The sequence below is a fragment of the Pteropus vampyrus genome, unplaced genomic scaffold (assembly GCF_000151845.1).
Source record: "Pteropus vampyrus isolate Shadow unplaced genomic scaffold, Pvam_2.0 Scaffold91, whole genome shotgun sequence".
Taxonomy (NCBI): Eukaryota; Metazoa; Chordata; class Mammalia; order Chiroptera; family Pteropodidae; genus Pteropus; species Pteropus vampyrus.
In genome coordinates this window covers 5,616,410-5,640,039 of record NW_011888872.1, presented here as the reverse complement: position 1 = coordinate 5,640,039, position 23,630 = coordinate 5,616,410, and the positions used below count along the sequence as shown (strand labels likewise).

At 35.8% G+C, this 23,630-nt stretch overlaps 1 protein-coding gene across 1 annotated transcript; it reads left to right on the top strand.

Moving 5' to 3' along the window:
- The first annotated feature begins 2,263 nt into the window (after positions 1-2,263).
- Positions 2,264-23,206, top strand: CUNH2orf73 (chromosome unknown C2orf73 homolog). Its single transcript, XM_011363979.1, has 5 exons — positions 2,264-2,289; positions 5,890-6,100; positions 12,370-12,523; positions 21,938-22,053; positions 22,838-23,206. The coding sequence occupies exons 1-5, from the start codon at positions 2,264-2,266 to the stop codon at positions 23,204-23,206; spliced, it is 876 nt and encodes a 291-aa protein (XP_011362281.1).
- Positions 23,207-23,630: the final 424 nt, after the last annotated feature.

Sequence of the window (23,630 nt, the reverse complement as noted above, 5' to 3'; positions counted from 1 at the left end):
AAAAATTACATGTATTATTTAGGCTAGTGTCTTTACTTTTCAGACATAAATTTTCCAATAGAATCACTGTATTTTACAGCTGGAAGAGATCATAAAGTTGATCTAATCTGGCTACATATTTCTACAAATGAGAATCTATAGCAGAAAGGTTTAAGTTGAGAGAAGTCCTCATTTCTTCTTATTAAGCAGTTGGGACTGTTCCTAATTGTTAGTGGTTTTAGGAGCTTGAAGAGATTGGTGAAGATTAGAATAGAAATTAGAGGGACTGATGACACTGTTGACTATGCCTCGAAATGCGGTAAAATGTGCTGATCAAATTGTTCAATAAAAATAGTAGCCAATAATGCCCAAGGAGTTACTACATGTCTGGCACTCCTCTCAACACTCTGCCTGTATTAAATCATCTACACAACCACCCTAGGTATTTTTCCCATTTTGTGGATGAAGAAATAGAGGCTCATAGCGGTGAGATTACTTGCCCAAGTAAACCAGAAACTAAGTGGTGGAGCCCGGATGCAAACACTGACTGCTCCTAAGGCATACGCCTCTGATCCTAGTATGATGGTTAGGATAAAACCAGGGAAGTAGAGTCAGCCTTTTGTATCCTTGGGTTTCTCATTTGAAATTCAACCAACTGCAGACCAAAAATATTTGAAAAAAAAATTACGTTTCTGCTGACATGTATTATGTAGTTAGGCCATGATGATTGCATCTGTACTAAACATGTTCAGACATTTTTTCCTTGATACAATTCCCTAAATAATATAGCATAACAACTATTTACATAGTATTTACATTTTATTAGGTATTATAAGTAATCTAGAGATGATTTAAAGTATCTGGGAGGATGTGTGAGGTTATGTGCAAATACTATGCCATTTTATATAAGAGACTGGAGCATCCTCAGATTATGGTATCTGCCAGCATCCTAGAACCAATCCCTCTGGGAAACTGAGAAGTGACTTATGTGGTATGTGGTGTTTAAGACAGTCCTCTTATGTATATACCCACCCACTCCCTACTCCCCAAACACATATACACTTGACCACATTCATACACGTTCCATTCTTTTTACTGACAAAGTCCACACTCGAGTGTCTAGGAAACTAGGTATCAAACTTCTATTCATACACTCTTCTTCCTCATAGGACTTAAACTCATATATGTACAATGAGTCCTAGGACCAACCTCAGGTCTCCCACATTTCTCCAAGGTAAACATAAACACAAACTAATAAGAACTCTGGGTTACAAAACACATGCACATACATAGCATGATACATAGCTGAATTCAACTCAATAAGGATTTTTCTTTTCCCATTATCCAGGAAAATGCACAAGTTACCATAACAGATGCCAAAGACATTTGGCTCTGGTAGTGGAAATTAAGAGGCAATGGTAAAATGAGGTAAGAAATTCCTGGGCCAGGTGGACGCAAGTCATCAACTGCTTTTCGCAGGAACTTGCTCTTTCGGATAAAGGCTACAGGTACAAGCTCCAATCCGCTGCCAGAGCCTACAGTCCCCTGGGCCAGATTCTGAAGCCCGCTCAGGCTGGAGCAGATGCACACACTGTGGGGAGCCTCATTTGCAGGGCTTGAGTGTTCCCTTGCTCTATTTCAACGCTTGCCTCACGGGTAAGGCGAAATTGTCAGAAATCATGAACAGCGAGAGCCAAGCTTTCTCATGCAAAGACTAGGCAGACCAGGAGCAGTGAATTATGACTTTGCAGTGTTTAATGGTTCACGGGAAAACAAGTTTCTCTCCTGCTGGCTCGCACTGTTAGAGCCAGCTCCAGCAGCTGCGGGCAGCGCCGGGGTGACATACTGCAGACTTTGGAGGGTGGGCGCTACTATGCGAAATAGGAGCAGCGCCGCCCCGGGCATAAGACCCGAGGGCCATGCGGGGAGGTTCTAGACCAACTCCTTCCTGATCTCCAAGGATGGGGTGGGCCCTGATCAATACTCCTCTCCGCCAGAGAGCGAAAATGCCAAGTTCAAACGCAGGGTGCTCGGGTTGAGGAAGGTCTAGAAAGGGCGCTGAGATCCCACCAGCTGCCTCCACCTACTACGCTGCACAGCACAGCGGTGCTTGCCACCCTTGGAGCCAAACCGGGTTACTGCGCATGCGCTTCCCGGAGGCCACCGTCGCTTAGCAACGTGCGAGTCACAGTCGTGGCTATCCACGCGCCCCTTTCTTGGCAGGGCTTAATCCCTGATCTTCCCGTGTGGCTCCTTGCTGCCTCCTGTCAAGCCTTAGGAATCCATGGAGGGAAAGGAGGATAAGCAGCAGTAAGTGGCGGGGTTTGGTTTTCTATTTCTCCTTCCAAAAAGTATTTTCCTCCTTGGGGGAAGGTTAAGTGATGCCCGAGGGGTCTTTTCCTCTTCCAATCCCCGTTCTCTCTCATTTCTAGTAGTTGAACGCTTACAGCGATACTTTTTTAAATGCATTGTTTACTAGGCACCTACTGTGTGTCCAGCATTTTACATGAATTGACTGGCTTAAAATTCTTGAAGCCATATGGAATCATCCACTCCTTCTAACATCCCTCATCTGATTTATTAGCAAATTCTGAAGGCTTAAATCCACCTCTACTATCATCCCCACCCTGGTCCAAATACCAGTGTATCTTGCCTAGGTTCTGTAATGGTCTTTGCTGCTCTTGTCCCTCTGCAGCCTCAATGCAACATTCGGAATGGTCTTTTTACAACTCAAGTTAGGTCACTATTCTACACTGGCCACTGCAGAGTAAAAAGCTAAGGCTCTAAGGATGGTGTATGAGGCCTGCAAAATGTGCTCTTTTCCCCTTACATGGCCTTATCTACTACTTGCCCTCTGACTCAACTCTGCTCCAGCACACAGGCATCTTTGCTGTCGTCTAGAGTGATTCTTCAAGTGTGGTCCTCAGACCAGCATTACCTGGGAACTTATTAGAAGTGCAATTGTCCAAGCTCCCCACCACAGACATACAGAATCAGAAACTTTGAGGCAAGGCAAAACTATTGAACCAAGGTGTTACAGCTTGTTATGACATGGAGCCATGAATATCTGCTTCTAAAGTCTGTATTTTGTCACTACAAAAGTGGTTCTCAAACTTCAACATATATAAGAATCATCTAGAGAGTTGGTTAAAACAGTTTCCTGGGAACCTGCCCCAGAGATTATGATTTAGTAGGGATGGGGTGTGTGATTTGTATTTCTAACAAGCTGACAATTGATGCCAGTGTTGCCACTCCAGGACCACACTTTGAGAAACACCATCCTAAGGACAGGTACACTTCTGCTGAAGCACTTTGGCAATTATGGTTCACTCTGCTACAATGCTCTTTCCCTCAGATATCCATTTAGCTCATTTACCTCCCTCTTCCATTTTTTTCAATTGCCATCTTCATGATGCAGCCTCTACCCTATCTAAAAATGGAACCTATCTCCCATAACATGCATTCCTTTTCCTCATTCCTGCTTTATTATTGTCCTCAGTACTTAATATCATCTAACAATACAGGCATGCCTCGTTTTATTGTACTTTGCTTTATTGCGCTCCTTAGATTACTGTATTTCTTACAAATTGAAGGTAAGACCTTCCACCAGCAAAAAGACTACACCGTTTTATTGTGATACTTGCTTTATTCTGGAACCGAACCCATAATATCTCTGAGGTATGCCTGTATATATTTAACTTATTATTTTATTTCTCATCTGCCTTACCTCTCTTGAATGTAAGCTCTGTGAGGACAAGAATTTTTGTTTTGTCTCTCCTGTATTTTCAGTGCCTCAAACAGCGCCAGGTACATAAAAATATTTGTTGAAGGAATGAACTATTCAGTGTTATTCTCATATCTCTGACAATAGGTATTATTGTCCTTATCCTGCAAATGAAGAAACCAAGGCTCAGAAGTAAATGGTAGAGCTGGGAATCCAACCCAAGTCTGATTTACTTGGAGCCCATTAGTGTTTTTTACCTGTGTTTTCCTTCTAGAAAGAGATTACTACTGAATCATGTTTCACATTCATGTATCAATCTATAGCCACTCATACCACAAGTACTTAATTGGATGAATGCTTAAGTATGCAAGCAAATAGCCAGAGTCCTTTCCTCAAAGGACCTGATTCCAGTATAAGCATATTGCTGGGTTACAACTATGAGAAACAGATGGAAAAAACTGATGTCGGAAGCCTGCAATGATAAACTAATCACAACCTTTAAATAAATATTTATATCTCTGGAAAGAATAGAAAAAGCCTTAGAAGGTATTTATACTTTACTAGTAATCAGTTTTTCCAAATCTTTTATAGAGATAAATTTTTGTTGGGATTCAGGGTACTAGAATCCATCCATGGGTACTGAATGTTGTTTGTGTATGTATTAGAGTAAGAGTTGGGAGCGTACAGCTAAAACAAAGCCAGAGTAAAACAATTCCAGCAGATTCACTGGAAGGAAATATGTAAATGTAATGGCTCTGGATATAAGTATATAATGGTCCAGATAGTGGGCACATAATGATGAATGCAACACAATCTTCACCTTCATGATTAATAATGGCTATTTACTTATTAATTAGTAAAGGGCATTTGTAGTGCTTAGCAAAAAACAAGTAAACAAAAAACTAGATACATAGGTTATAAATTGTGCTAAGTATTATGAAAGAAATGAACAAAGTACTAAAATAGAGACTACATGGGATAAGGAGGAGGAAATCTAGGAAAAGCTTCCAAGCTGACTTTTAAGCTCAGACGGAAATGATAATGAGCCGGCTCTGCAGGGAGTTAGTGAAGAGCCAATCCAGGCAGAGGGAAGACAGTGTGTGCAAATACCTGAGGGGAAAAGAGACTGCTCTGTTCCAGGAACTCAAAGAAGGCAGACTGGCTGGAGAAGTGAGGGGAGAGAGGCTTGAGTGCAACTGAAGAGGTTAGCTGGATCAGGGTCCCACAGGACCTCAGAGCTAGGATAAGGAGGCAGTACTTTATTGCAAATGCAACGGAAATTCATTTGAGGTTTTAATTGAAAAATGACATGATAAAGGAGATGCACCTGGCTTTGGTCTGAAGTAAGGTAAGGGTTATATTTTAAGGGCCATGTAAAAGGCTAAACAGAATTATTCACTTTCTCTATAAAATTGGACTCATTCACTCACCTTCCATGGGTCAGGGCTTTGATCTGTAAAAGCTATCTAAAAATATTCAAACTCATATATTTCGTTCTTACATTTATTTTTCAAGTCTATAACATTTAAAATAATACCTTTTATACTGTATTTTACTCCTTATTTAAAAGGAGAAAAATTCTATAAACTCTTTCTAAACATTCTTTTGTTTTAAAAAAAATTCAATAACTTATTTTTGTACCAGAGTAGTTACTAGAAACAGAAAATGATTTGAAACTGAATTATCTTTTCTGATGCCTGCACAGCGGTCTTTTCTTAAAGAGATAATTAGTAGTGGTCATTTGGTAGCTTTTGTAAGTTTGCTAGGTGAGCTTTTAAAATTAAATAGTTGTCCTTGTCCGGGTGGCTGAATTTACTAGGGAACTAACTTTTAAAAATGAATTAAAATTAGCATGTAATTTAGCCACACTAATAAAATACTGCAAACATAATTTCTAAGCATGATTAAATCACTACTTCTTTACTGCAAGCAAATGAGAGTCTGTACACTGCACTGTATATTATAATGAATAATTATTAACACAAATCCCTTTATCTCTTATATGATTTAGAGTGAGAAGATACCCTTCCAAAGATTAATAGCACAGGCCCCTTGTAACTATTAATAAAATATAAATTGTCTTGACTGATATTTGAAATATATTTAAATCTTATTTTATGTAATTATGATTCGGTACTAAAATACGCATTGGGCTAAATGATTCACTATTTAATTCTGTTTTTCAGACAGCATAAAATAGAAGATGCTGGTATAGTGTATGTAGCTGAAAAAAAAGAAGAACTGATACATGAAAAAGAACCTGGAAAAAGTATACAACATTCAAAACCATGTGTTGGGAGAGGACGTGTATATTATGCTAAATTCATTAACACAAATACAAGAACATGCAATGAACCAGTTCCCTACATAGATCCCAAAAAAGGGCCAGAGAAGCAGGTTGGACAGATGTTCATTATATGCAAATATAGATTTAGGTTCAGAAGCTGTTTTGCAGGAAAATTTGGTCACAGACTACTTAAAGGATGTGACATACTTCAGACTTATACTTTTTATAATCCAATAGTTAAAAGCAGTAACCTGGAACTATTCTTGGATACTGAAGATAACTTTTACATACAGACCACACACACACACACACACACACACACACACACACACACACACACACACACACACACACACTCTCTCTCTCTCTCTCTCTCTCTCTCTCTCTCTCTCTCTCTCTCTCTATATATATATATATATATATATATGGAAGGAATCCAAATAATCATTTTTCTAGATTGGATCAGATTATAGCCATTCAGTCATGCTTGAGGGTTACTAACGAAATCTCTTCTATTGTATTCGTGACATATTCTAACATAAAATTTCCCATGATACTCGGTAATTGAGATACTTTCTATAAAATAACAGCTACCATTTACTGAAAGTATATGAAGTGTTAGGAATGAGCTAAGTGTTTAATATAAGTTATGTCCTTCAATCTGCACAACAATTTCTAGGATGTATTATTGGAAATATTTTATAGATGATAACATACTCCAAAAAGTAAATTAACATATCTGAGATTTCATAGTAAGCAAATATTATAGTTATGTTCTGAACCAGGACTGTTGGTTTGGCCAAACCACCCTTTTATTCACTATCATACTAAATACATTCCATTATCTTTCTTTTTAAAGTCAGGTTTGTATAGGTATCATTTATTGTATTAGTTTCCTATTTATTATATTAGTTTCCTATTGCTGCTGTTACAAATTACCACAAACTCAAATGCTGGCTTAAAGCAACATAGATTTATTCTTTCAACAATTCTGGAACTTGGACGTCTAAAATCAGTCTCATTGGCTACTGGAAGGGCTGGTTCCTTCTGGAGGCTCTAAGGGAGAATCTGTTTCCAGCTTCTAGAGGCTGCCTGCATTCTTTGGCTCATGGCCTCTTTCTATTCAAAGCCAGCAGCATAGCATCTTCAAATCTCTAACTCTCCTGCCTCCCTCTTCTAAGGACCCTTGTGATATCTTGGGCCCATCCAGATAATCTGAGATCATCTCTCCTTCTCAAGAGCCTTAACTCAATCACAGACGCAAAGTCCCTTTTGCCATGTAAAGTTGGGTATAGTTGTGAGCTAGGCATAGTTGTGATTTAACATTTAAATGGAGATTACTTTTAGTGAGCTTTCTTTACCTAGATAACATCAAATATTCTTGTCAAAAAAACAAAAAACAAAAACAAAAAAAACCAGCACACAATGTGCTCTGTGTGGATGTGAGATCTTACTAGGGCAGGAATTCCTGTGTTCAAATTCAAATATGCTTTAACATCATGTAGTAAACTCCTACAAGGGCAGTTTTAAGGCTATTTTATTTCATAAACAAACAATTATTTTGGATTTAAAAGAAATTGATAGACCAGGCCTACAAGGGGGAAATACATCTGGTACAGAAATCCAGGTTAGTGAAGTTCTTAAGTCTTACAAAAGTTAAAAAATGATACTCCTGAGCTCTAGTTCAGGGATACATTTAAACCAGACTGTTAACCCATCCTTACCTTGAAGATGCTAAGGAAAAGAAGCTAGTTCGAGAATAAAAATATGAAATGTAAAAATTCTGAAATTTAATCCAACTACTTTTCTCTTACTCCTAATTTGTAGATGCCTTAAAAAAAATAAATGAACAAAAGTGTTAGGAGCTGCTATCAGTAAGACTCAGTGACAGAGTAGCAGTAGAATCTTTATTAGTTCTAAAAGCTAAATGAGTCAGAGACCTTTAAGAGATGGTGAAAGGAAGTTTGAAATGAAGAGGATAGGTAAGAGAAGTCAATAGTGGATATGAAGGAGGAGTTTTACAGAGACTGAAGATTCATTACAGAATGAAAAGCAAGTGTAATTTGGGTGTGAAGGGAATGTTCATATTTAAAAAACCAAACAACAAACCCTTAAATGTACTCATTTCCAAGTATCCGAGGAGTAATAAAGTACTCATTTCACATACTTGTAAACTTTGTTCTTTTATTTAAGATGACAGCTTTCTTTTTAAAAATTACCTTGCTTTAAAAAAATTAACTGGTTTACAAAAATGCTGGCTTTAAAATAAAAGTTAAAAAAGTAAAATTGCTTAAATATTTAAATTGAATATCTGTTATCTTATATATTTTCCTAAGGTAATATCTTTAGAACACCAAATTGATTTACAAGATTTTAAAGTGAAATAATCAGTTACTCAGTTCTACCTAGGGACATAAAATTGCGGGTGCTAGAAAAAGTTAAAAAGTGCTTTAGCTCAATCACTTCCAATCAAAACTAGTTTGGTTGTCTTGTATTTTTAAATATTGATATTTTAAAAGAGATTATACTATTTTCCAAAGTGTTTTCTTTTTCCAAAGTATATTTTTCAGAGAACAAGTCCTTGCCTTTGTGCTCAATAACAAAGTTCCAAAGTGAAGCTGTATTTCTATATACCCTTCTCAGCTTCACAGTTCACTTCAGTACATAAGGGTCCTTAGAAATCCTGTGATAAGCTTATTAAACTTCACTTATCTCAATATTTCCCAAATTTATTTAACTATGGCAACCTCTTTCATGTAACACCTATTAATATGCTGCAGAACTAGTGTTCCACAGAACACAATTTAGGAATAACTGTTAGTGGGGACATTATTAATTGCTTAAAAAGAGGTATTTTTCAGCACTCTTTCTGGCATCCACAGCAAAATAGAGATGAACTTTGATGCAATGTAACTCTAGTGTTTGTGATAGCACTTCAATTTGTAAAGCCACTGGGCTCTACTAGTAATATGTGATTGTCCATGTGTAAAGTATTGTCAAAGTCCGTATTTCCCTAAGAATCCCTGAAGTGATTTTATGCTCCACATGTCACCACTACCCCCACCAGGCATCTTGGCCAGGCCGCTGTGGCTGCTGCTGAAGAGATCAGCATAGCACTTCTTGTTTCTCTTAACCGGATTCTCCAAGATGCCCCACTTGCTTCTACTACTTCTCCCAGAAGGATTCTCCCTTAACTTCCTCCAAAATGAAAAATAATGTTTACTAATATATTTCTAAAGTCTTGGGGATAGATAATCCAAGCATAACATTGAGACTGCTTCACAATGGTTTCCAAGTGTGGCTAAGGGGTTATCAGTGCAATGGCCGTTAGTCCTCCCAGGGGCTAGGGTTAATGGGAGCCTCATCCTCAGGAATCTTGACCTCTCCCTACCATGGAGCCCCAAGGATGGTCATCCTGGGGCAGGAAAGGAGAAAGGCCTCGGGCTGGACAGGAGAACTTCCTCCTCTCTTTGGGTCCAAAGTTTTGAACTGGGAACAACTTATCTTTAGGTAAATCCCCCTCTACCATCTGCAAGATGTGGTCTAACCCCCAAAGCCTAGACAGAACAATCACATTGGATGACTTTTCCTAGTTGGATCTCTTTCATCATAAATAACTACACGTCGATCCCCTCACAATCCAATGTAAGTGATGGTAGACAGCAGTAAATTTAGTTTTTCCCTTTAGCGCAAGGAAAAAACAAGCCTCCACTATATCTTTAATCTTATAATCTCTTATGAGCAAATGCTTGGACCAAAAAGGCAAGCACGTGTGCATAGGTATATACACACTCTCACTCTTCCAGGAACAAACCAGACTTTTCAGGCAAAGGGCAGACTATACCGAAATAGAAAAGATAGAAACATTTTTTGAACTGTAGGATTTCATTCTGCTGAGGTAAAAATTCATCCAATTTACAACACTAATCAGAACACTTTCATCAACTATGGTGTTTTAAAGTCATCGATGACATTTTAGGAAAAATTGTTCATTATTCCCTTTATATTTGTGAAACTAAAGAGATCATTTTGGTAAAATTCTAAATTCAGAAGTCTTCTCGAAACATGATATCTCTGCTTTAAAGATTGTTTTTGCGTTATACTCTTGTTTAAGAAAAATATCGAAGTCTGCCAGTCACTTCCTAGTAGTTCATTTGTCCCAGAGTCACTCTTCCAGTAACTTGGGTTTTAGTAAAAGAAGTTTCTGATCAACAAAAGAAGATGATATAAAGTACATTACTTAAGATCTTATTATAGGAGATCTTTCTCAGGATACTTACTGAGTGCTCTTTTATTTTTACTTTTGAAGTAATTTGAATAACTTTGTCCTCATCTGGCTTTGCATTCCACAGCAGATTTGATACAGCAATATGATACAGAAATCAGAGGCGTGCACAGATGGGTGGGGGTTTGAATTGTGGCAGCTCTGCTGTCTGCTAGTGATCCACCTTGGGGAAGTTACTTAATCCCCCAGCAGTTTTCTGGGGTAAAGCGGGTGTACCTACGCTATAGAATTGTGGTGAGGGTGATAAGGCCTATACATATTAAACCTCGGGGCATAATAAACACTCTCATAATTGTGGAGTAGAGGAGAGCTGGAAGAACCAGGCATGCTAACAACAGTAAGATGTGACTATTTTCAGCCAGATAGTGAGAAGCCACCATCTGTTTAGTAATCTGTTCTAGAATTCCTAGGATCTACATCAAGTAGTTCTATTTTTTGTAATTCACCTTTTAGCCCATTCTGAAAAATAGGCAGCTGGTCTCTCCTATTCTCCAAAATTCCCTAATTCCTAAATTTCTTTGATCTCTGCAAACTTATTTATTACCCGATTACAATTTGTCATTGTCCTAAATAAAAGCTGGCACTCATTTAAATTTGCAAAGTGAATTCTAACTCTCTCTTCAACTATTCAGTTTCGTTTCCTCTTTAGTCCATGTTCATATCATTCATTTTTCAGTTTGAAGATAATTTCCTTTAACAAAGAACCTAAAATTGAGTAGCTCTGACTTTCAGCTCTGAACAGTGTACACTTCTCTAAATTCTTAGCCTTTCCTTGATTTCTTGCTACAACACAATTTTTTCCCCCAGAAAACCCTATTTTTGCTGTGTTTGGCATATTCATGAATTTCTTCTATCTAAGCTTCCTGACAATCTCCTGACAAGCTAACTGCATTAAATTATTTCTTTTGAATTTGATACATTGTGCTACTTTTATACATGCCTTTTTTTTTTTTTTAAGAAACTTATCTCATTTGAGAGCTGGCTCCCCATGCAGCCACATAGATTTCTTTAGATGCCTCTTACTTTTTATATCAATGTAGCTTCAATTGCACTGACATAATTTTACTTACTAGAATCTCATATTCATCCCCCTTGAAATATATTTTTAAAGTTTTTTTTTATTAGGGAACCATAGCTGATTTTTTAAAAGGCTGATCTCCTTCCTTAAAGCCCAAGGTAGGTGTTTGATTACACTCAGAGCTTCACTCTCTAATAATATCCAAGAACTCCTAGTGTCACAGTTGCCTTCTCCCAGGGTTCTCTTACTTCTACCTCATCAACCAGCTTCCAAAAATATTTTTAGTGAGAATTAAGTAATGATTCTCCTCACTGCTTTCTCAGCTTCTAAAAGATAAACTGTCATAAGTGCTAATGAAACTATCAGTTCTCCCCTTTCTGAATACTTAGGTCAGGTTTATTATCAAAAATTCTGTAACATCAGAGATCTTTCTGCTTAAAACGAAGTTTTTCAAACTGAGTCATTTTGCAATCAGCATTGTGAAATAAAGTAGAAAAGAAATAAAATATAAAAATAGCCAATTGCACTGCATATAGTAAGAATAAGTATTTTGTGAAACTATTTTAGTTTTATGTATATGTATGCAATGTGTGCTCTTGCATGACATAAAATGTATTCTATGGGGTGGGTAATGGACTAAAAAACTTTGAAAACCACCATCTCAGATGATAATGCATTATTTGTATTGCCATAATGAAAAATATAAAACATAATTTTTAGATTATATCATGTTTGATATATATGCATACATGTATAAATATATAATAAAATTATAGTATAAAGCATAGAAATATAAGTATTTCATTGATTTTTACTATTCCATCTGTTGATAGAAGGTAGTTTAAGAATTTGGCAGCTGTATTTTAACTAAAAATATATGATATTTAATTTTTAGGTGTCTTTTAAGAAATAGTCTTTGTGGAAATATATTTATTACTAGATTTCAGAACTGTTTTAGTACTAGACTATCCAGTAACTTGTTGAATCAAATTACTGAATAAAAACATCAAGCAGCACACAAAAATGTCCTACAATATCCAATTTTGTGTTTCCAATTTTTTTTTTTTTCCATAAAGGGTAGCTGGTGGTCACATGGTAAAGGACTGGAACATCCCATCCAACCACCTTATGATACTAAGAGCACCCAGAGGAGTGACTTCCAAAAACCAACTTGTCCACTGGTTTTGCCAGTCAAACACAGCAAGTTGCAAAAGGCTTCTTGTGGAATAGGTAAGGCTAGCAGTGGTAAAACCTCTTCTCCATTATCTCGGTTTACTCCAATTAAGATGTATTAGATGTGCTGGCACTTTCTGAGAAAATTTCTCCTCTACAGGAGTTGAAACTATACATATGGCCAGTGCAGCCCTTGACAAGTTTGTTCTTTATCCTTTTCTGGTGGACAGCTTATCTCTAAATACATTTAATACAACATAATAAAAACTGTACTGATCATTAATAACACCAGCCTCCAAGTAAGACACTTAGTAGCATTCTGCTCTTTATTGCCACCAAATTCTAAGAATTATAACTATTAAAATAGTAGACAACACTATATGGCAGTATTTCTCAAAGTACAATCTGAGGGACACTAGTTTTTTGGTGTTTATAGATGATAAAAAAAATGGGAAGTGGTCAAACAAGTTTTGCAAAAACTGAATTATAAAGTTAAATATGTATATGTGTGTGTATATACACACATACACACAAACTCTTAAAACCCTTATGCTAAGCATAAGCATAATGAATTTCCAAGAAGAGGAATAAAGAATGCTATATTTCCCCACTTACTGACAATTTTACCCCTTTTCAAGAAATCATCTCACATGCCTGGTATCCCACAAAATACAATTTAGGAAATACTGTTACATAGACTACTAAAATATTTTCAGATCTAAAATTTGTTTTACCTGACAATGCCATTATAATAAACTAAGTTTTTCACATTTCTTCAAGTTGTGTCTGTTTCTTAACCCATGTCCCAGCCATTTCTACTGATGAATTAGGATTTAGTAAATGTTAAAAAAGTACAGGAATAAGTCAAAACAAAAAGGTAGTTATTGAGTACCCACTCTGGTCCTCGCCCCATACAAAAGTACATAAATTAAACTTCAAATTTTCTGAATACAACAGAAGACGACTAAGGATTACTTTTAGAAGTCGACAGTTCCTCACTTAATTTTAGCTTTTGCACCTCTGTAATCTGGCCAGTGTAGTTAAGGATATAAAAGACACTTAGATTGAAAGTCAGGACATTTGAAAATGGTTGTATGCAGTATGAGTTCCACCTCAAGAGAAGTAGTTAATGAGGGCTGTTAGATAATCTGTCACAATGATCTCTCATCTAGAAAGGTAATAATGTTTCTACTTCTGATTCAAGATGGTAGACTGGACCATATTAATGTGGTCCAAAGACCATATTAAATGATAGCAAAGCAGCTGACCCATAAGAGTGAAGAGAATGGAAGGAAGAACTTTCTGGGATGTGAGAAGGATGAATAAGAGAAAGCGAAGAAGCAATATCCTAGAAGATATAGAAGGAAATTCAGTGAAGATGATCCAATCTGCCTAACAAAATCCAGAGTAGCTGTAGGCTCCATCAGCAGCAGAGCAGAAGGAAAACAGGGTGGGGAGAATCAGAGGGTTGCTTGAAAGTCCCTTAAATAACTGCCCCAGTCATGAGCGCTCTACCCTATCCCAACATTAAGACTACTAGAGCCCAGGGTCTTAGCTAGATGTCAACTACTACACCAGTTACTTTAGTAATTCAAGCTGGTCTCCTATCCTATGCTTAATTTATGAATGGATAACCACAGATTAGAATTAAGCCAAATTATACTTTTTGAAGGCTTGGAGAATAAAGTTAAGGAGATATTCCAGAGCTTAAAATAACAACAACAACAACAAAACCCTAGAAAACATGAGAGAATAAAAGCAAAATAGAGTCAGTCTGAGAAGTCTAACTTTTCTGAAGCTCCAGAAAAGAGTGAAATTGAAGGCAAGATAATTATCAAAACGTTATAGTCACTGAGAACACACTATTTGCCAGGACTTTATGGAACTTTCTGAATATTTACTCATTCGATTCTCACATCAACCCTATAGAAATTAATAGTATAGTAACACTATTAATATTCTCATTTTTCAGATAAGAAAGTGAGCACTCAGTTTAAATAGCTTGCCCAAAGCTACACAGCAAATAACTGGTATTTGAACTCAGTCTGACTCCAGTACCTATAAAAAAAACCAGTACTCTACACAGTACCTATAATAAAAACCAGTACTCTACACAGCCTCTAGAATAAGAAAGTTTCCCAATATAAAAGAGAGGCATTAGAAGGGTTTACTGAGTGCTTCAAAGTATGAAGGGGGGGAAAAAAATACACACCTATACATCATTATAAAGATTCTAAAAGTTTTCATAAATAGAAAAGTAAGTCACAATCTAATAAGAATCAGTATGGAATCGAGCAGCAATAATACAAAGAGCACAATGCAGTTGATGTCTTTGAAGTTCTCAAGGGATATAATTTTTTAACCTAGAAAGGAAGATTTATTTGACATGAACACTAGAATCTTTTTTTTTCCCCAAGTGGCACAGTAGTCCCAGCACAACATTTGGCCCTTAAGTGAACAAAATTCATGTAATTATATTGTAAACGCCAGTTAGCAGGTTTCAACTTTTAGCATGAATCTATAGACACAATACCAAAAATTTAAATATGGTTAGAGAACAGAATTATGTTATCAGCCTTAACAAGAAAAGTAAGTATACGGTTGACAGAAGATGGGAGGTAGAAGAGGGGAAGGGTGCTAATATCATTATTTGACTTTTGAATACTGAAGAGCTACTATTCAAAGTAGATGAAACAAGGAATAGAAGATTAAGGTTGAGGTTAAAGGAACTTATATAAGAACCAATTTATTTCTCCAGCCCTAGACTCTTCATTGAGTTACAAGACTACATATCTAACCACCTATAACTTCTCTTCTTGGATAGTTAATCTCTTTTTCAAACTTAACATGGCTAGAATAAAATATTTCAGTTCCCCCATCCAAACCTATCCCTTCACCAGCCTTTACCATCTCAATAAATGCCACTTTTATTCCCTCAGATGCTCAAGTTTGATAACCTAGAAGTCATTCTAAAACTCCCTTCCCTCTACATCCAGTCCATCAGCAAATCTTGACCCCTCTATCTTCAAAATATATCCAAAATCATCTTACCACTACTCTCATGCTTCTTTCTTTTTCTCCTCCATAATTTGTTTTCTGTATCATAAGGATCTTTTAAAAACCTAAATGGTCCTTCGGTTACTTCTCATTGTTCATTATGAGAAATAAAGTGCCTACCACCATACTTGGCACATAGTAGACAACAAATGTTAGCTATTTCTATTAATTATTGCATTGTACTAAGTCAAGTGTCAAGTTGAAATCTAGCTTTGGGAACCTGGCATGGAGTTCTCCCTTTCTCCCTCCACTTGCCTCCCCTTCCTCCTTCCCTTTCTCCTCCTCTCTTCCTCCTCCTTTCTCCCTCCCTTTCTCTCTCTCTGTTCTTTTATTGGTATCGCTCATTGCCAAGCTCATTATTGTATCCCAGGTCCTAACACAATGCCAGACTCAACAAATATTTACTGATTAGTTTAATGATAAATACATATTATCCAACAGATTAAAGTCATAATGTAATTTAAACTAACACATAACACAATATAGGCCTGTAATTTATTCACATTTTAGATGGTATTTGGATTCTAGATGAAAATGACTTTAAAAACAGTTTAATATAACATTCAAAAATACATATATGAACTAGTCTGTATACTCTAGATTATATACATATAAATACAGACGTAGAAAAATGTGTATATAAACATGCACTAATACCAATTAAAAGCCATCTATTAGTCATTCTGTTCCATCAGCCCACTTAATTACGCCTGGTCTTTGGCATTTCAGCAATGTCATGTGCTGAGAATGAAAGTGCCCTTTATGTCTTGTACCACCAAACAATTTCCTGGCTACCATCCACAGTCAGTTCAACAAATGGCTATGCTCCGTCATATCCGAGTCCCTGTAAGAATAAGTATTCGCTTTTGGTTTTATGTGATAACACTTTATAAATTGGAAAGGCTGATCTAATTTGTGAGGGAGGTATTTCATATTTAAATGAGATTTGGGTTAGCATCAACTTGAAATTTTAACATTTTTTTGAATTTCAAATTCAGATAGAATAGTAAAAATAATTTTCTAAATTAGGTTTTAGTTTGTGGTTTTTTTTTTTTTGCACCAAGGTATAACATTTCTTGTTACACTTATGTTCAAATTTGTTTTTTCACTGTATTTTGAAAATCTGTACTACTATTTTTACTTTAATAATCTTTTTATATAAGATCAAAATAAATACTATTTAGAAGAATGGGGTGTCTAATAGAAAAATATTACTCATGAATGTTTTTTTAAGTAGACACAAACAAAAAGGTAGGAAAATTTCTCAAAGTAAAAGCTGCTAAGTTCCCATCGGTATGAGAAATAAGTTGTATATCTGAATAAATCTTGGCTTTGTTGATAATTCCTATTTTAGAAAATTCCTATTTTAATTAGATCAAGTTTCCAAGAAACAGAGTGGATTTCAAACATTCTTCATAGACTCTGCCTTATTTTTTGTCAGCCTCATCTAACAAGGCTTCTTTTAAGTAATTAGTTTGGGTCTGATTTGAATTTTTAAGTAGAGTAACCACTAAGAACTTAAATATCTTCCTTGATGTTTTTCCACTTAGATGTTCTTCACTACTGTGGGCTTCTTTAAAAGTCTTATATATTTGCATAAATGAACATGGTAGTCATGTCTAATTTTAATAGGTATATTGTCTGGATAAGGAATTTCTATAATAGCTCAGATTACTTCTCCCTTTATTCGTCCCCATGAAGAAAATTGTTTTAGTTATTATTTTTGAGATTCTGAAAGGTTCTAGATCACTATATAAAAATGATTCACTTAAATTGATTTAATTGACTTCCTTCTGAAGTATTTCTGTTTGTTATCTGCATAGCAAGGCACTCCAAAATTTAGTTGCTTAAAAAAATCATTTTATCTGCTCAGGATTCTGCAATCTAAACTGGGCTTAACTGGATAGTTCTTCAGCTGGTCTTAATAGTGAGTGCTTGTGTAGCTATATTCAGTTGGCAGGTAGTCTGAGAATTGGACTCAGCTAGGATGCTGGAATGATTGGGCCTCTCCCATCTCCATGTGGTCTCTCCATCTGGTTTCTCCAGTAGGGTAGCTGGACTTCTTACATGGCAGCTCAGCACTTGCAAGCATACAAAAGCAGAATATGCAAGGCTTTCTTAAGGTTTATGCCTGGAATTGGCACAGTGTTACTTCTGCCTCATCCTATTGGTTAAAGCTAGTCACAAGAGCAGTTCACATTCACAAGGAGGGGACTGTTCAAAGAATACTGGGGCCACCAATGTAACAGACTACTATAATGTCCTCAAATAGCTCTTTCCGTGAGAGTTTAGGAATGGCCAACTCTTCACCTTTCTTTTCTGAAAATGTTTTTCAATTGCTCTCGTTCTTTAATGAATGAAATGATGTCCTATCCCTTTTAGTTTTCATGTTGCAAATATTTCTTCCCAATCTATTATCTTTCTATTCACTTTGCCCATGATGTTGTTCACTGAACAGGAATCCTAAATTTTGATGTAATCAAGTCTACCAAGTTTTCACCAATGAGTTGTGCACTAGGTGTTTATGGTAAGTTTTCTTACCCATTAGGTCACAAAAATATTCTTCTATATTTTCTTCTCTTGATTTTATAATTTTATCTTCCATAATTATGTCTTTAATCTTACAGCCCACCTTTATGTGCCATGTTAAATCGGAAACCTATTCCATTTTTATTCATGGAGTGAAGTTTTCTGGATACCATCTACTAAGCAATCTACACTTTTGTTGTTGACTTGCAAGACCTCCTTAATTGTATGTTAGGGTTTCCTATATGAATGAGTCTCTCTCTGAGCTTTCTGTTATGTTCCTTAGGTTAATTTTCAGTTCTTGGTCAGTACTAAAATGTTTTAATTATATGGCTTTTAGCTTGTCTTAATATCTGATAGGGTAAGTTCTCATTTTTTGCTCTTCCTTTTCAGAGTTGATCTCTCTATTGATGGACTTTTATTTTTCCATTTAAACTTTGGAATTTATGCCGTTCATCAAAATATCCAGCTAGAATTTGGACTGGGTTGTACTGACATCATAGACTAACTTAGGAAAAATTGTCACCATTATAGTAACATATTATCCCCTCCTAAGAGTATGGGAAGACTATTCAGTTCTTTAAGAGTTTAAATTTTTTCTCTATAGAGATCTTGTGAATTCTTTGTTAATTTCTGGATACTTTATACTACATAGTTTTTCTACAGAAAATATATCTTATTTTTCATTTTGTTTTCTATTGGGTGATCATTATAGCGAAATGCTTTTGATTTTTATACACTCGCTTGTTTACCTTGCCACATCTTTATTCTCATAATTTATTGATCCTAATTTTTTATATCACCTAAAATAATGACAATTTTTTTCTTTTCCTTTGTAATCATACCACTTTTTAAAAAAATAATAATAATAGTCACAAGAATCTCCATTAGTATGTTAAATGGTAGAATTTTAGTCCTGAGTTATGAGTGTAATACTTATATTTGTGTTCTATAGTCTTTGTCTTCTTAAAGAAACAAAAATTTCATTATTTTAGGCCCCCTCCTTATTTCTATTGAGTTTTTCCTCTAGGAATTCTTCAAAGTTGGTCTGTTTTGTGGGGAAATATTCTGAGGTCTTGTCTCCCAATATTTTTTTATTTTGACTTCAGAGTTAAATGACAGTTTAGCTGGATATAAAAATTCTAGGCCTAAAGTTCTTTCCCTTTTAATATTAAAAATATATATATTAAATCAATTATCACTGTGCCCAATGTTGTGAAATATGATATAAATCTGCTACTTACTCTTTTATAGATAATCTCCCTCTCCTCTTTGAAAGCATTTAGAATACTTACTTTGTCTCAGATGACCTTGAATTTCTCTACAAATGTCTTAGATGTGAGTTTTTCCTTATCTATTCTGAAAGATTAAGAGGAGAGTGAGACAAGTAAGAGGCCTAGGGTGCAAAATTTAAGGAGGCACTCACTCCCAGGATCATGCCAAGTGCCTCAAGTTTTGCATCTCTTGGGCTTCACTTGCCTCACTTACTCCTGGCCCTGCTACCTGTGTGGTAATCTGTGAGCCTTTCCAATCTGAAGTCTTTGAACTTTTTTAAATTCTTGGATATATATCATCACTATTTCTTGAAATATTTTCTTTAAGGAATTTAAGGGGGGAAAATGTGGGTCAGGCTGGAGAGCATCAGGCAGGCCCCACGAAACCAGTTTTGACCATCTCCAGTTGTTGTCATTGTTTTAGACTAGTCCTCTAGTCAAGATGCCACGCCTTTTCCGTTTAAACTTTGAAAAGAGGCATCACTAAGAGAAAGCAATCTCTTGATATTTTTAATCCTCTAGCACTGATGGTTGCTGGGGAAATGGTGGAGGAGGAAATGCCCAAGGGGGCAGCATACACCTGTTTTTATCATCTCCGTATTACCTTAGAGGGACTTCTGTGCTGTTCCATTGTTACTAAATTTACAACAGATGGCCAGACAGTTGCTGCCAGTTTCTGTGGCCTTGAGGCAAACAGTGATCTTCCCAAGGCAATGTGGGAGAAAGTCAAGAGAAGACTTCAAAAGCTCTCCCAACCTGTTCTTTATTGGCTACATCTGACCCTCCCTACCCTCCAGCCCAAGCTGGCACCAACCCTTGGCACCAGTGAAGCCTTTGGGTTTCTCACAGTTCTTTGATAGTTCATCAGATTCATGATTCTTCTCCCGTCCACGGCTTCCTCTTTTGTCTGGATACAAAAGAGTTGGCCCCTTGCCTAACTTTGAAGACCCTCTCTAATTTGACCCCAGCATCCTAGAGGCTTTGTCTTTACTTCTCACAATTCTGAAAGCAAATTATTATTATCCCCATTTTTAGAGAGGGAATTGAATCTCAGTGAAGTGATTTTTCCAAAGTCACAAAGCTAGGAAACGTGATAGAGCTGGAATTTGAAAACATGTCTATCTTAGCCCAAAGCCCATGCTTTGGATACTTCATTAATTCTTCCTGATTAACGTCTAAATTTGGAGCTGCTTCATTTTATTCAAAAAACTATCAAAATATATTTCTGAAAACATTAATGTTCTGTGAGATGGACCATGGCATTCCCCCCCAAAGTGGTAGTCTTTTCCCAATTGATGGAAAAATATATGTTATGGTTAGAATTTTCTGTGTCATAATTGTCCACAAATTTTTATTAAATCTTTGGCATGTGCTGTTCTTTTGTGTGCTAGCACATCTTAAAAGGTAATGATAAGTAGAAAATGAGTTTTGAATATCTGACCTCAATTAGAAATCAAGAAAATGTTATCAATTAGCATATTTCACCTGCTAGCTGGGAAAAGATTGCCATTTCATATCATGTAATATATATTTTAATTCCCATTATTATTGCTAGTAACATGAGTTTATATCAATGTCTGAATATTGAATTGAATTCATGAATGCTCAATAAATATGACTTTATCCCTTATTTTTCCTTCTTATATATCCTCCCTAATTTAAAGGCATGACTTAAAAAAATTAAATTTCATATTTTAATAGTTAATGCATGCATACAGTGCAAAATTCAAATGGTACAATAGGATATATGGTGAAAGTGAACCCACCTCTCTCTACCTCTGTCATCCATTCAGCTAATTCTCTCCCCCTACAACAACCACTGCTATTAGTTTCTCATTACCATTTCATAGATATGGTAGGTGTACATAATGTCTTGTGTACATATTGTTTATAAAAGGAAGAAATGTTTTATTTTTGGCTTGAAAGAATTTTATGACACTAAACTAACTGGAAATTACTCTGACTCCTTATATAACACTGTGTGCTGAAAGTAAAAATAGAGTTTTAAAAATTATTTAAAATATTAAACATAGAGCAGAGAGACCAATATAATAAACCCCTATTTACTCATCACCCAGATTGAAAGATTATTTAAAAGTGATTTTTAGAGGGTATAATACTCATAAATTTTCAGAGCATCTGTCAATGGAAAATGAAGAGAATCGTTTTCAAAAACAACTGCAGCAGCCCAGGAGTCTTCCAGTTCATTCTGTCAGTGCTAGCTGAGAGCGACTTATGCATAAATTTCTCATAGCCTTTCTAAATAGTAAAAATAAGTTGACAGATTGTACTCATGATTTTTCTAAAACTTTGGTTGATATCTGTGCAAGAAGTATATCTAACAGATTTTTAAAGCCATTACTGCATTGATATTACTTTTAAAAACTACTAATTCCACGTGTGGGGCTAATTTGGTTGTTTAGATTTGTTTCCTTTCATGGAGAGAGAATGACGAATTCATTATATTTATTATTTAGTTGTAAGTAACCTTGCATACTTAAAAAAATTTAGTTTTATTAGCATTTTTGATAAAGCATGAATATTATGAATAGTGCTTACATTTCCACATACAAATCTAATTTTCGTCCTAACTTCATAAATCTCTTTTTCTTAGTTCCACTTGCCTTTCCTGATGCACCAGCAGAACTTCAAAAGAATTTTATAGAACGCATCTCTTTTATACATCAATATGATGCCAGGAAAACTCCCAATGAGCCCATTAGGGGAAAGGTGAGACAGTATTTAAAATCAATTATTTAACACTTTAGGATGGGATTGATTTATGATAGAACTTTAAGCCTTTTCAAGTCATAATCATCTTTCTCAAAGTCTATTTAAATAAGCTAATATGATTATTAGGAGAATAAAATTTCAACCACATGTCATAGTTAAAACTAAGGAATGATGTCATAATTTTGGATGCTAGTCTCTGAAATTTGGTTTAAATTACTAAAATCATTTTCTTAAGTAATAGCAAAGCAGTTTGATACACTCTTTGCATATAAGGTTTCTAAAGCCAAACAGAAATGTAATAGTCAACTGCTGAATTTTTTTCCCATTACAAATGTTTATTTTTATATTTCACTATAACTAAGTCTTTTGTTGGAACTAATAGACATTTGGGATACAATCATAAATCCTCAGGTCTGTGAACTGTAGTTTCTTTTGTATCCATAACCACCTATAGAGCAAGAAATGAAATATGACTTGAGTAGGCTTACACAATCTAAATGACAGAAAGGATGAAAATGGGAGATGATGAGATGCTGCTTCTCTGACTTTCTACTTTTTTCTTCCTGCTCATTTTCTGGTGTGCCCTATTTTATTATTTGTTTCAAAGGTTCACCAGTAATTGTTATGCTGCTCTCTTCAATTTTGGACTAACGTGACAGCAAATGAAGAGGCAGAGAAATAAGTGCCTCAATCACCAGGACTTGATCTAACACATGAATTCAGTTCACAGTTCTGGCAACTTCTGTTACCTGGTTAATGTCAACTTTGTTTTCCTTTCCAGAGACACGGAGTTTTTGTGCAGACAGAGATAAAACCAGGGAGTAGGCCAATAGTTCCTAAGGGAACAAAGGTATTACTGAATGCTCCAGAGTTATGCTCATCAGAACAGTCTAAAAAAACTGAGAAAGGAAACTCAGCAGAAAGCAAAATGATCTCACCCGGTCTCTGCCAACAAAATTCCCAAGAGCTGTTAGAAACTAAAACTCACTTATCAGAAACAGACGTCAGAGAGGCAGCCAAGGCATGCCCCAGAAGTCCTGAGAGAAGAGAGAAGACTGCAGACGTCTTTCAAACAACTGCAGTAGATTCTCTGCTCACCAGGCACGATCCTTTAAATCCACCAATAAAAAGTCAGGATAAATCAGGATAAATTATCTTCTTCAGATAAGAACATAATCCTTGGAATGTAGAGAAATTTGAGTCACCATATTAGGCCTCACATATGCTTTCTCTTATTAGTAACCTCAGAACACACGATTTACATAAATGGGAAAAATTTTTTTAAAGACAATTAAAATATACCAAAGTTTTCAGAGTGGTCTCCAATGAGTGATGGATTATGAGACATATTTCTATATCATATGATTTATCAACAAAACAACTTTGTTTTGCACAAAAATGAATGTAATTAGCAAATATTATTAAACTTTTAGAGGAGAGGCCCTAGAAGATAGTCATTAGCTATAACTCTGGAATCAAACCTGGGTTGGAATTTTGGCTCTGCCATGTATCAGCTGTGTGACCTTGGGAAAATTACTCAATCTCTGTACACTTCAGTTTCTTCGTCTGTCAAA

Excerpts from the sequence above, each read along its gene's own strand:
- CUNH2orf73 (XM_011363979.1), top strand. The coding sequence starts at position 2,264 with ATGGAGGGAAAGGAGGATAAGCAGCA. Across the intron at positions 2,290-5,889 it reads GGAAAGGAGGATAAGCAGCA|ACAGCATAAAATAGAAGATG; the intron begins GTAAGTGGCGGG and ends TCTGTTTTTCAG. Across the intron at positions 22,054-22,837 it reads ATGAGCCCATTAGGGGAAAG|AGACACGGAGTTTTTGTGCA; the intron begins GTGAGACAGTAT and ends TTTCCTTTCCAG.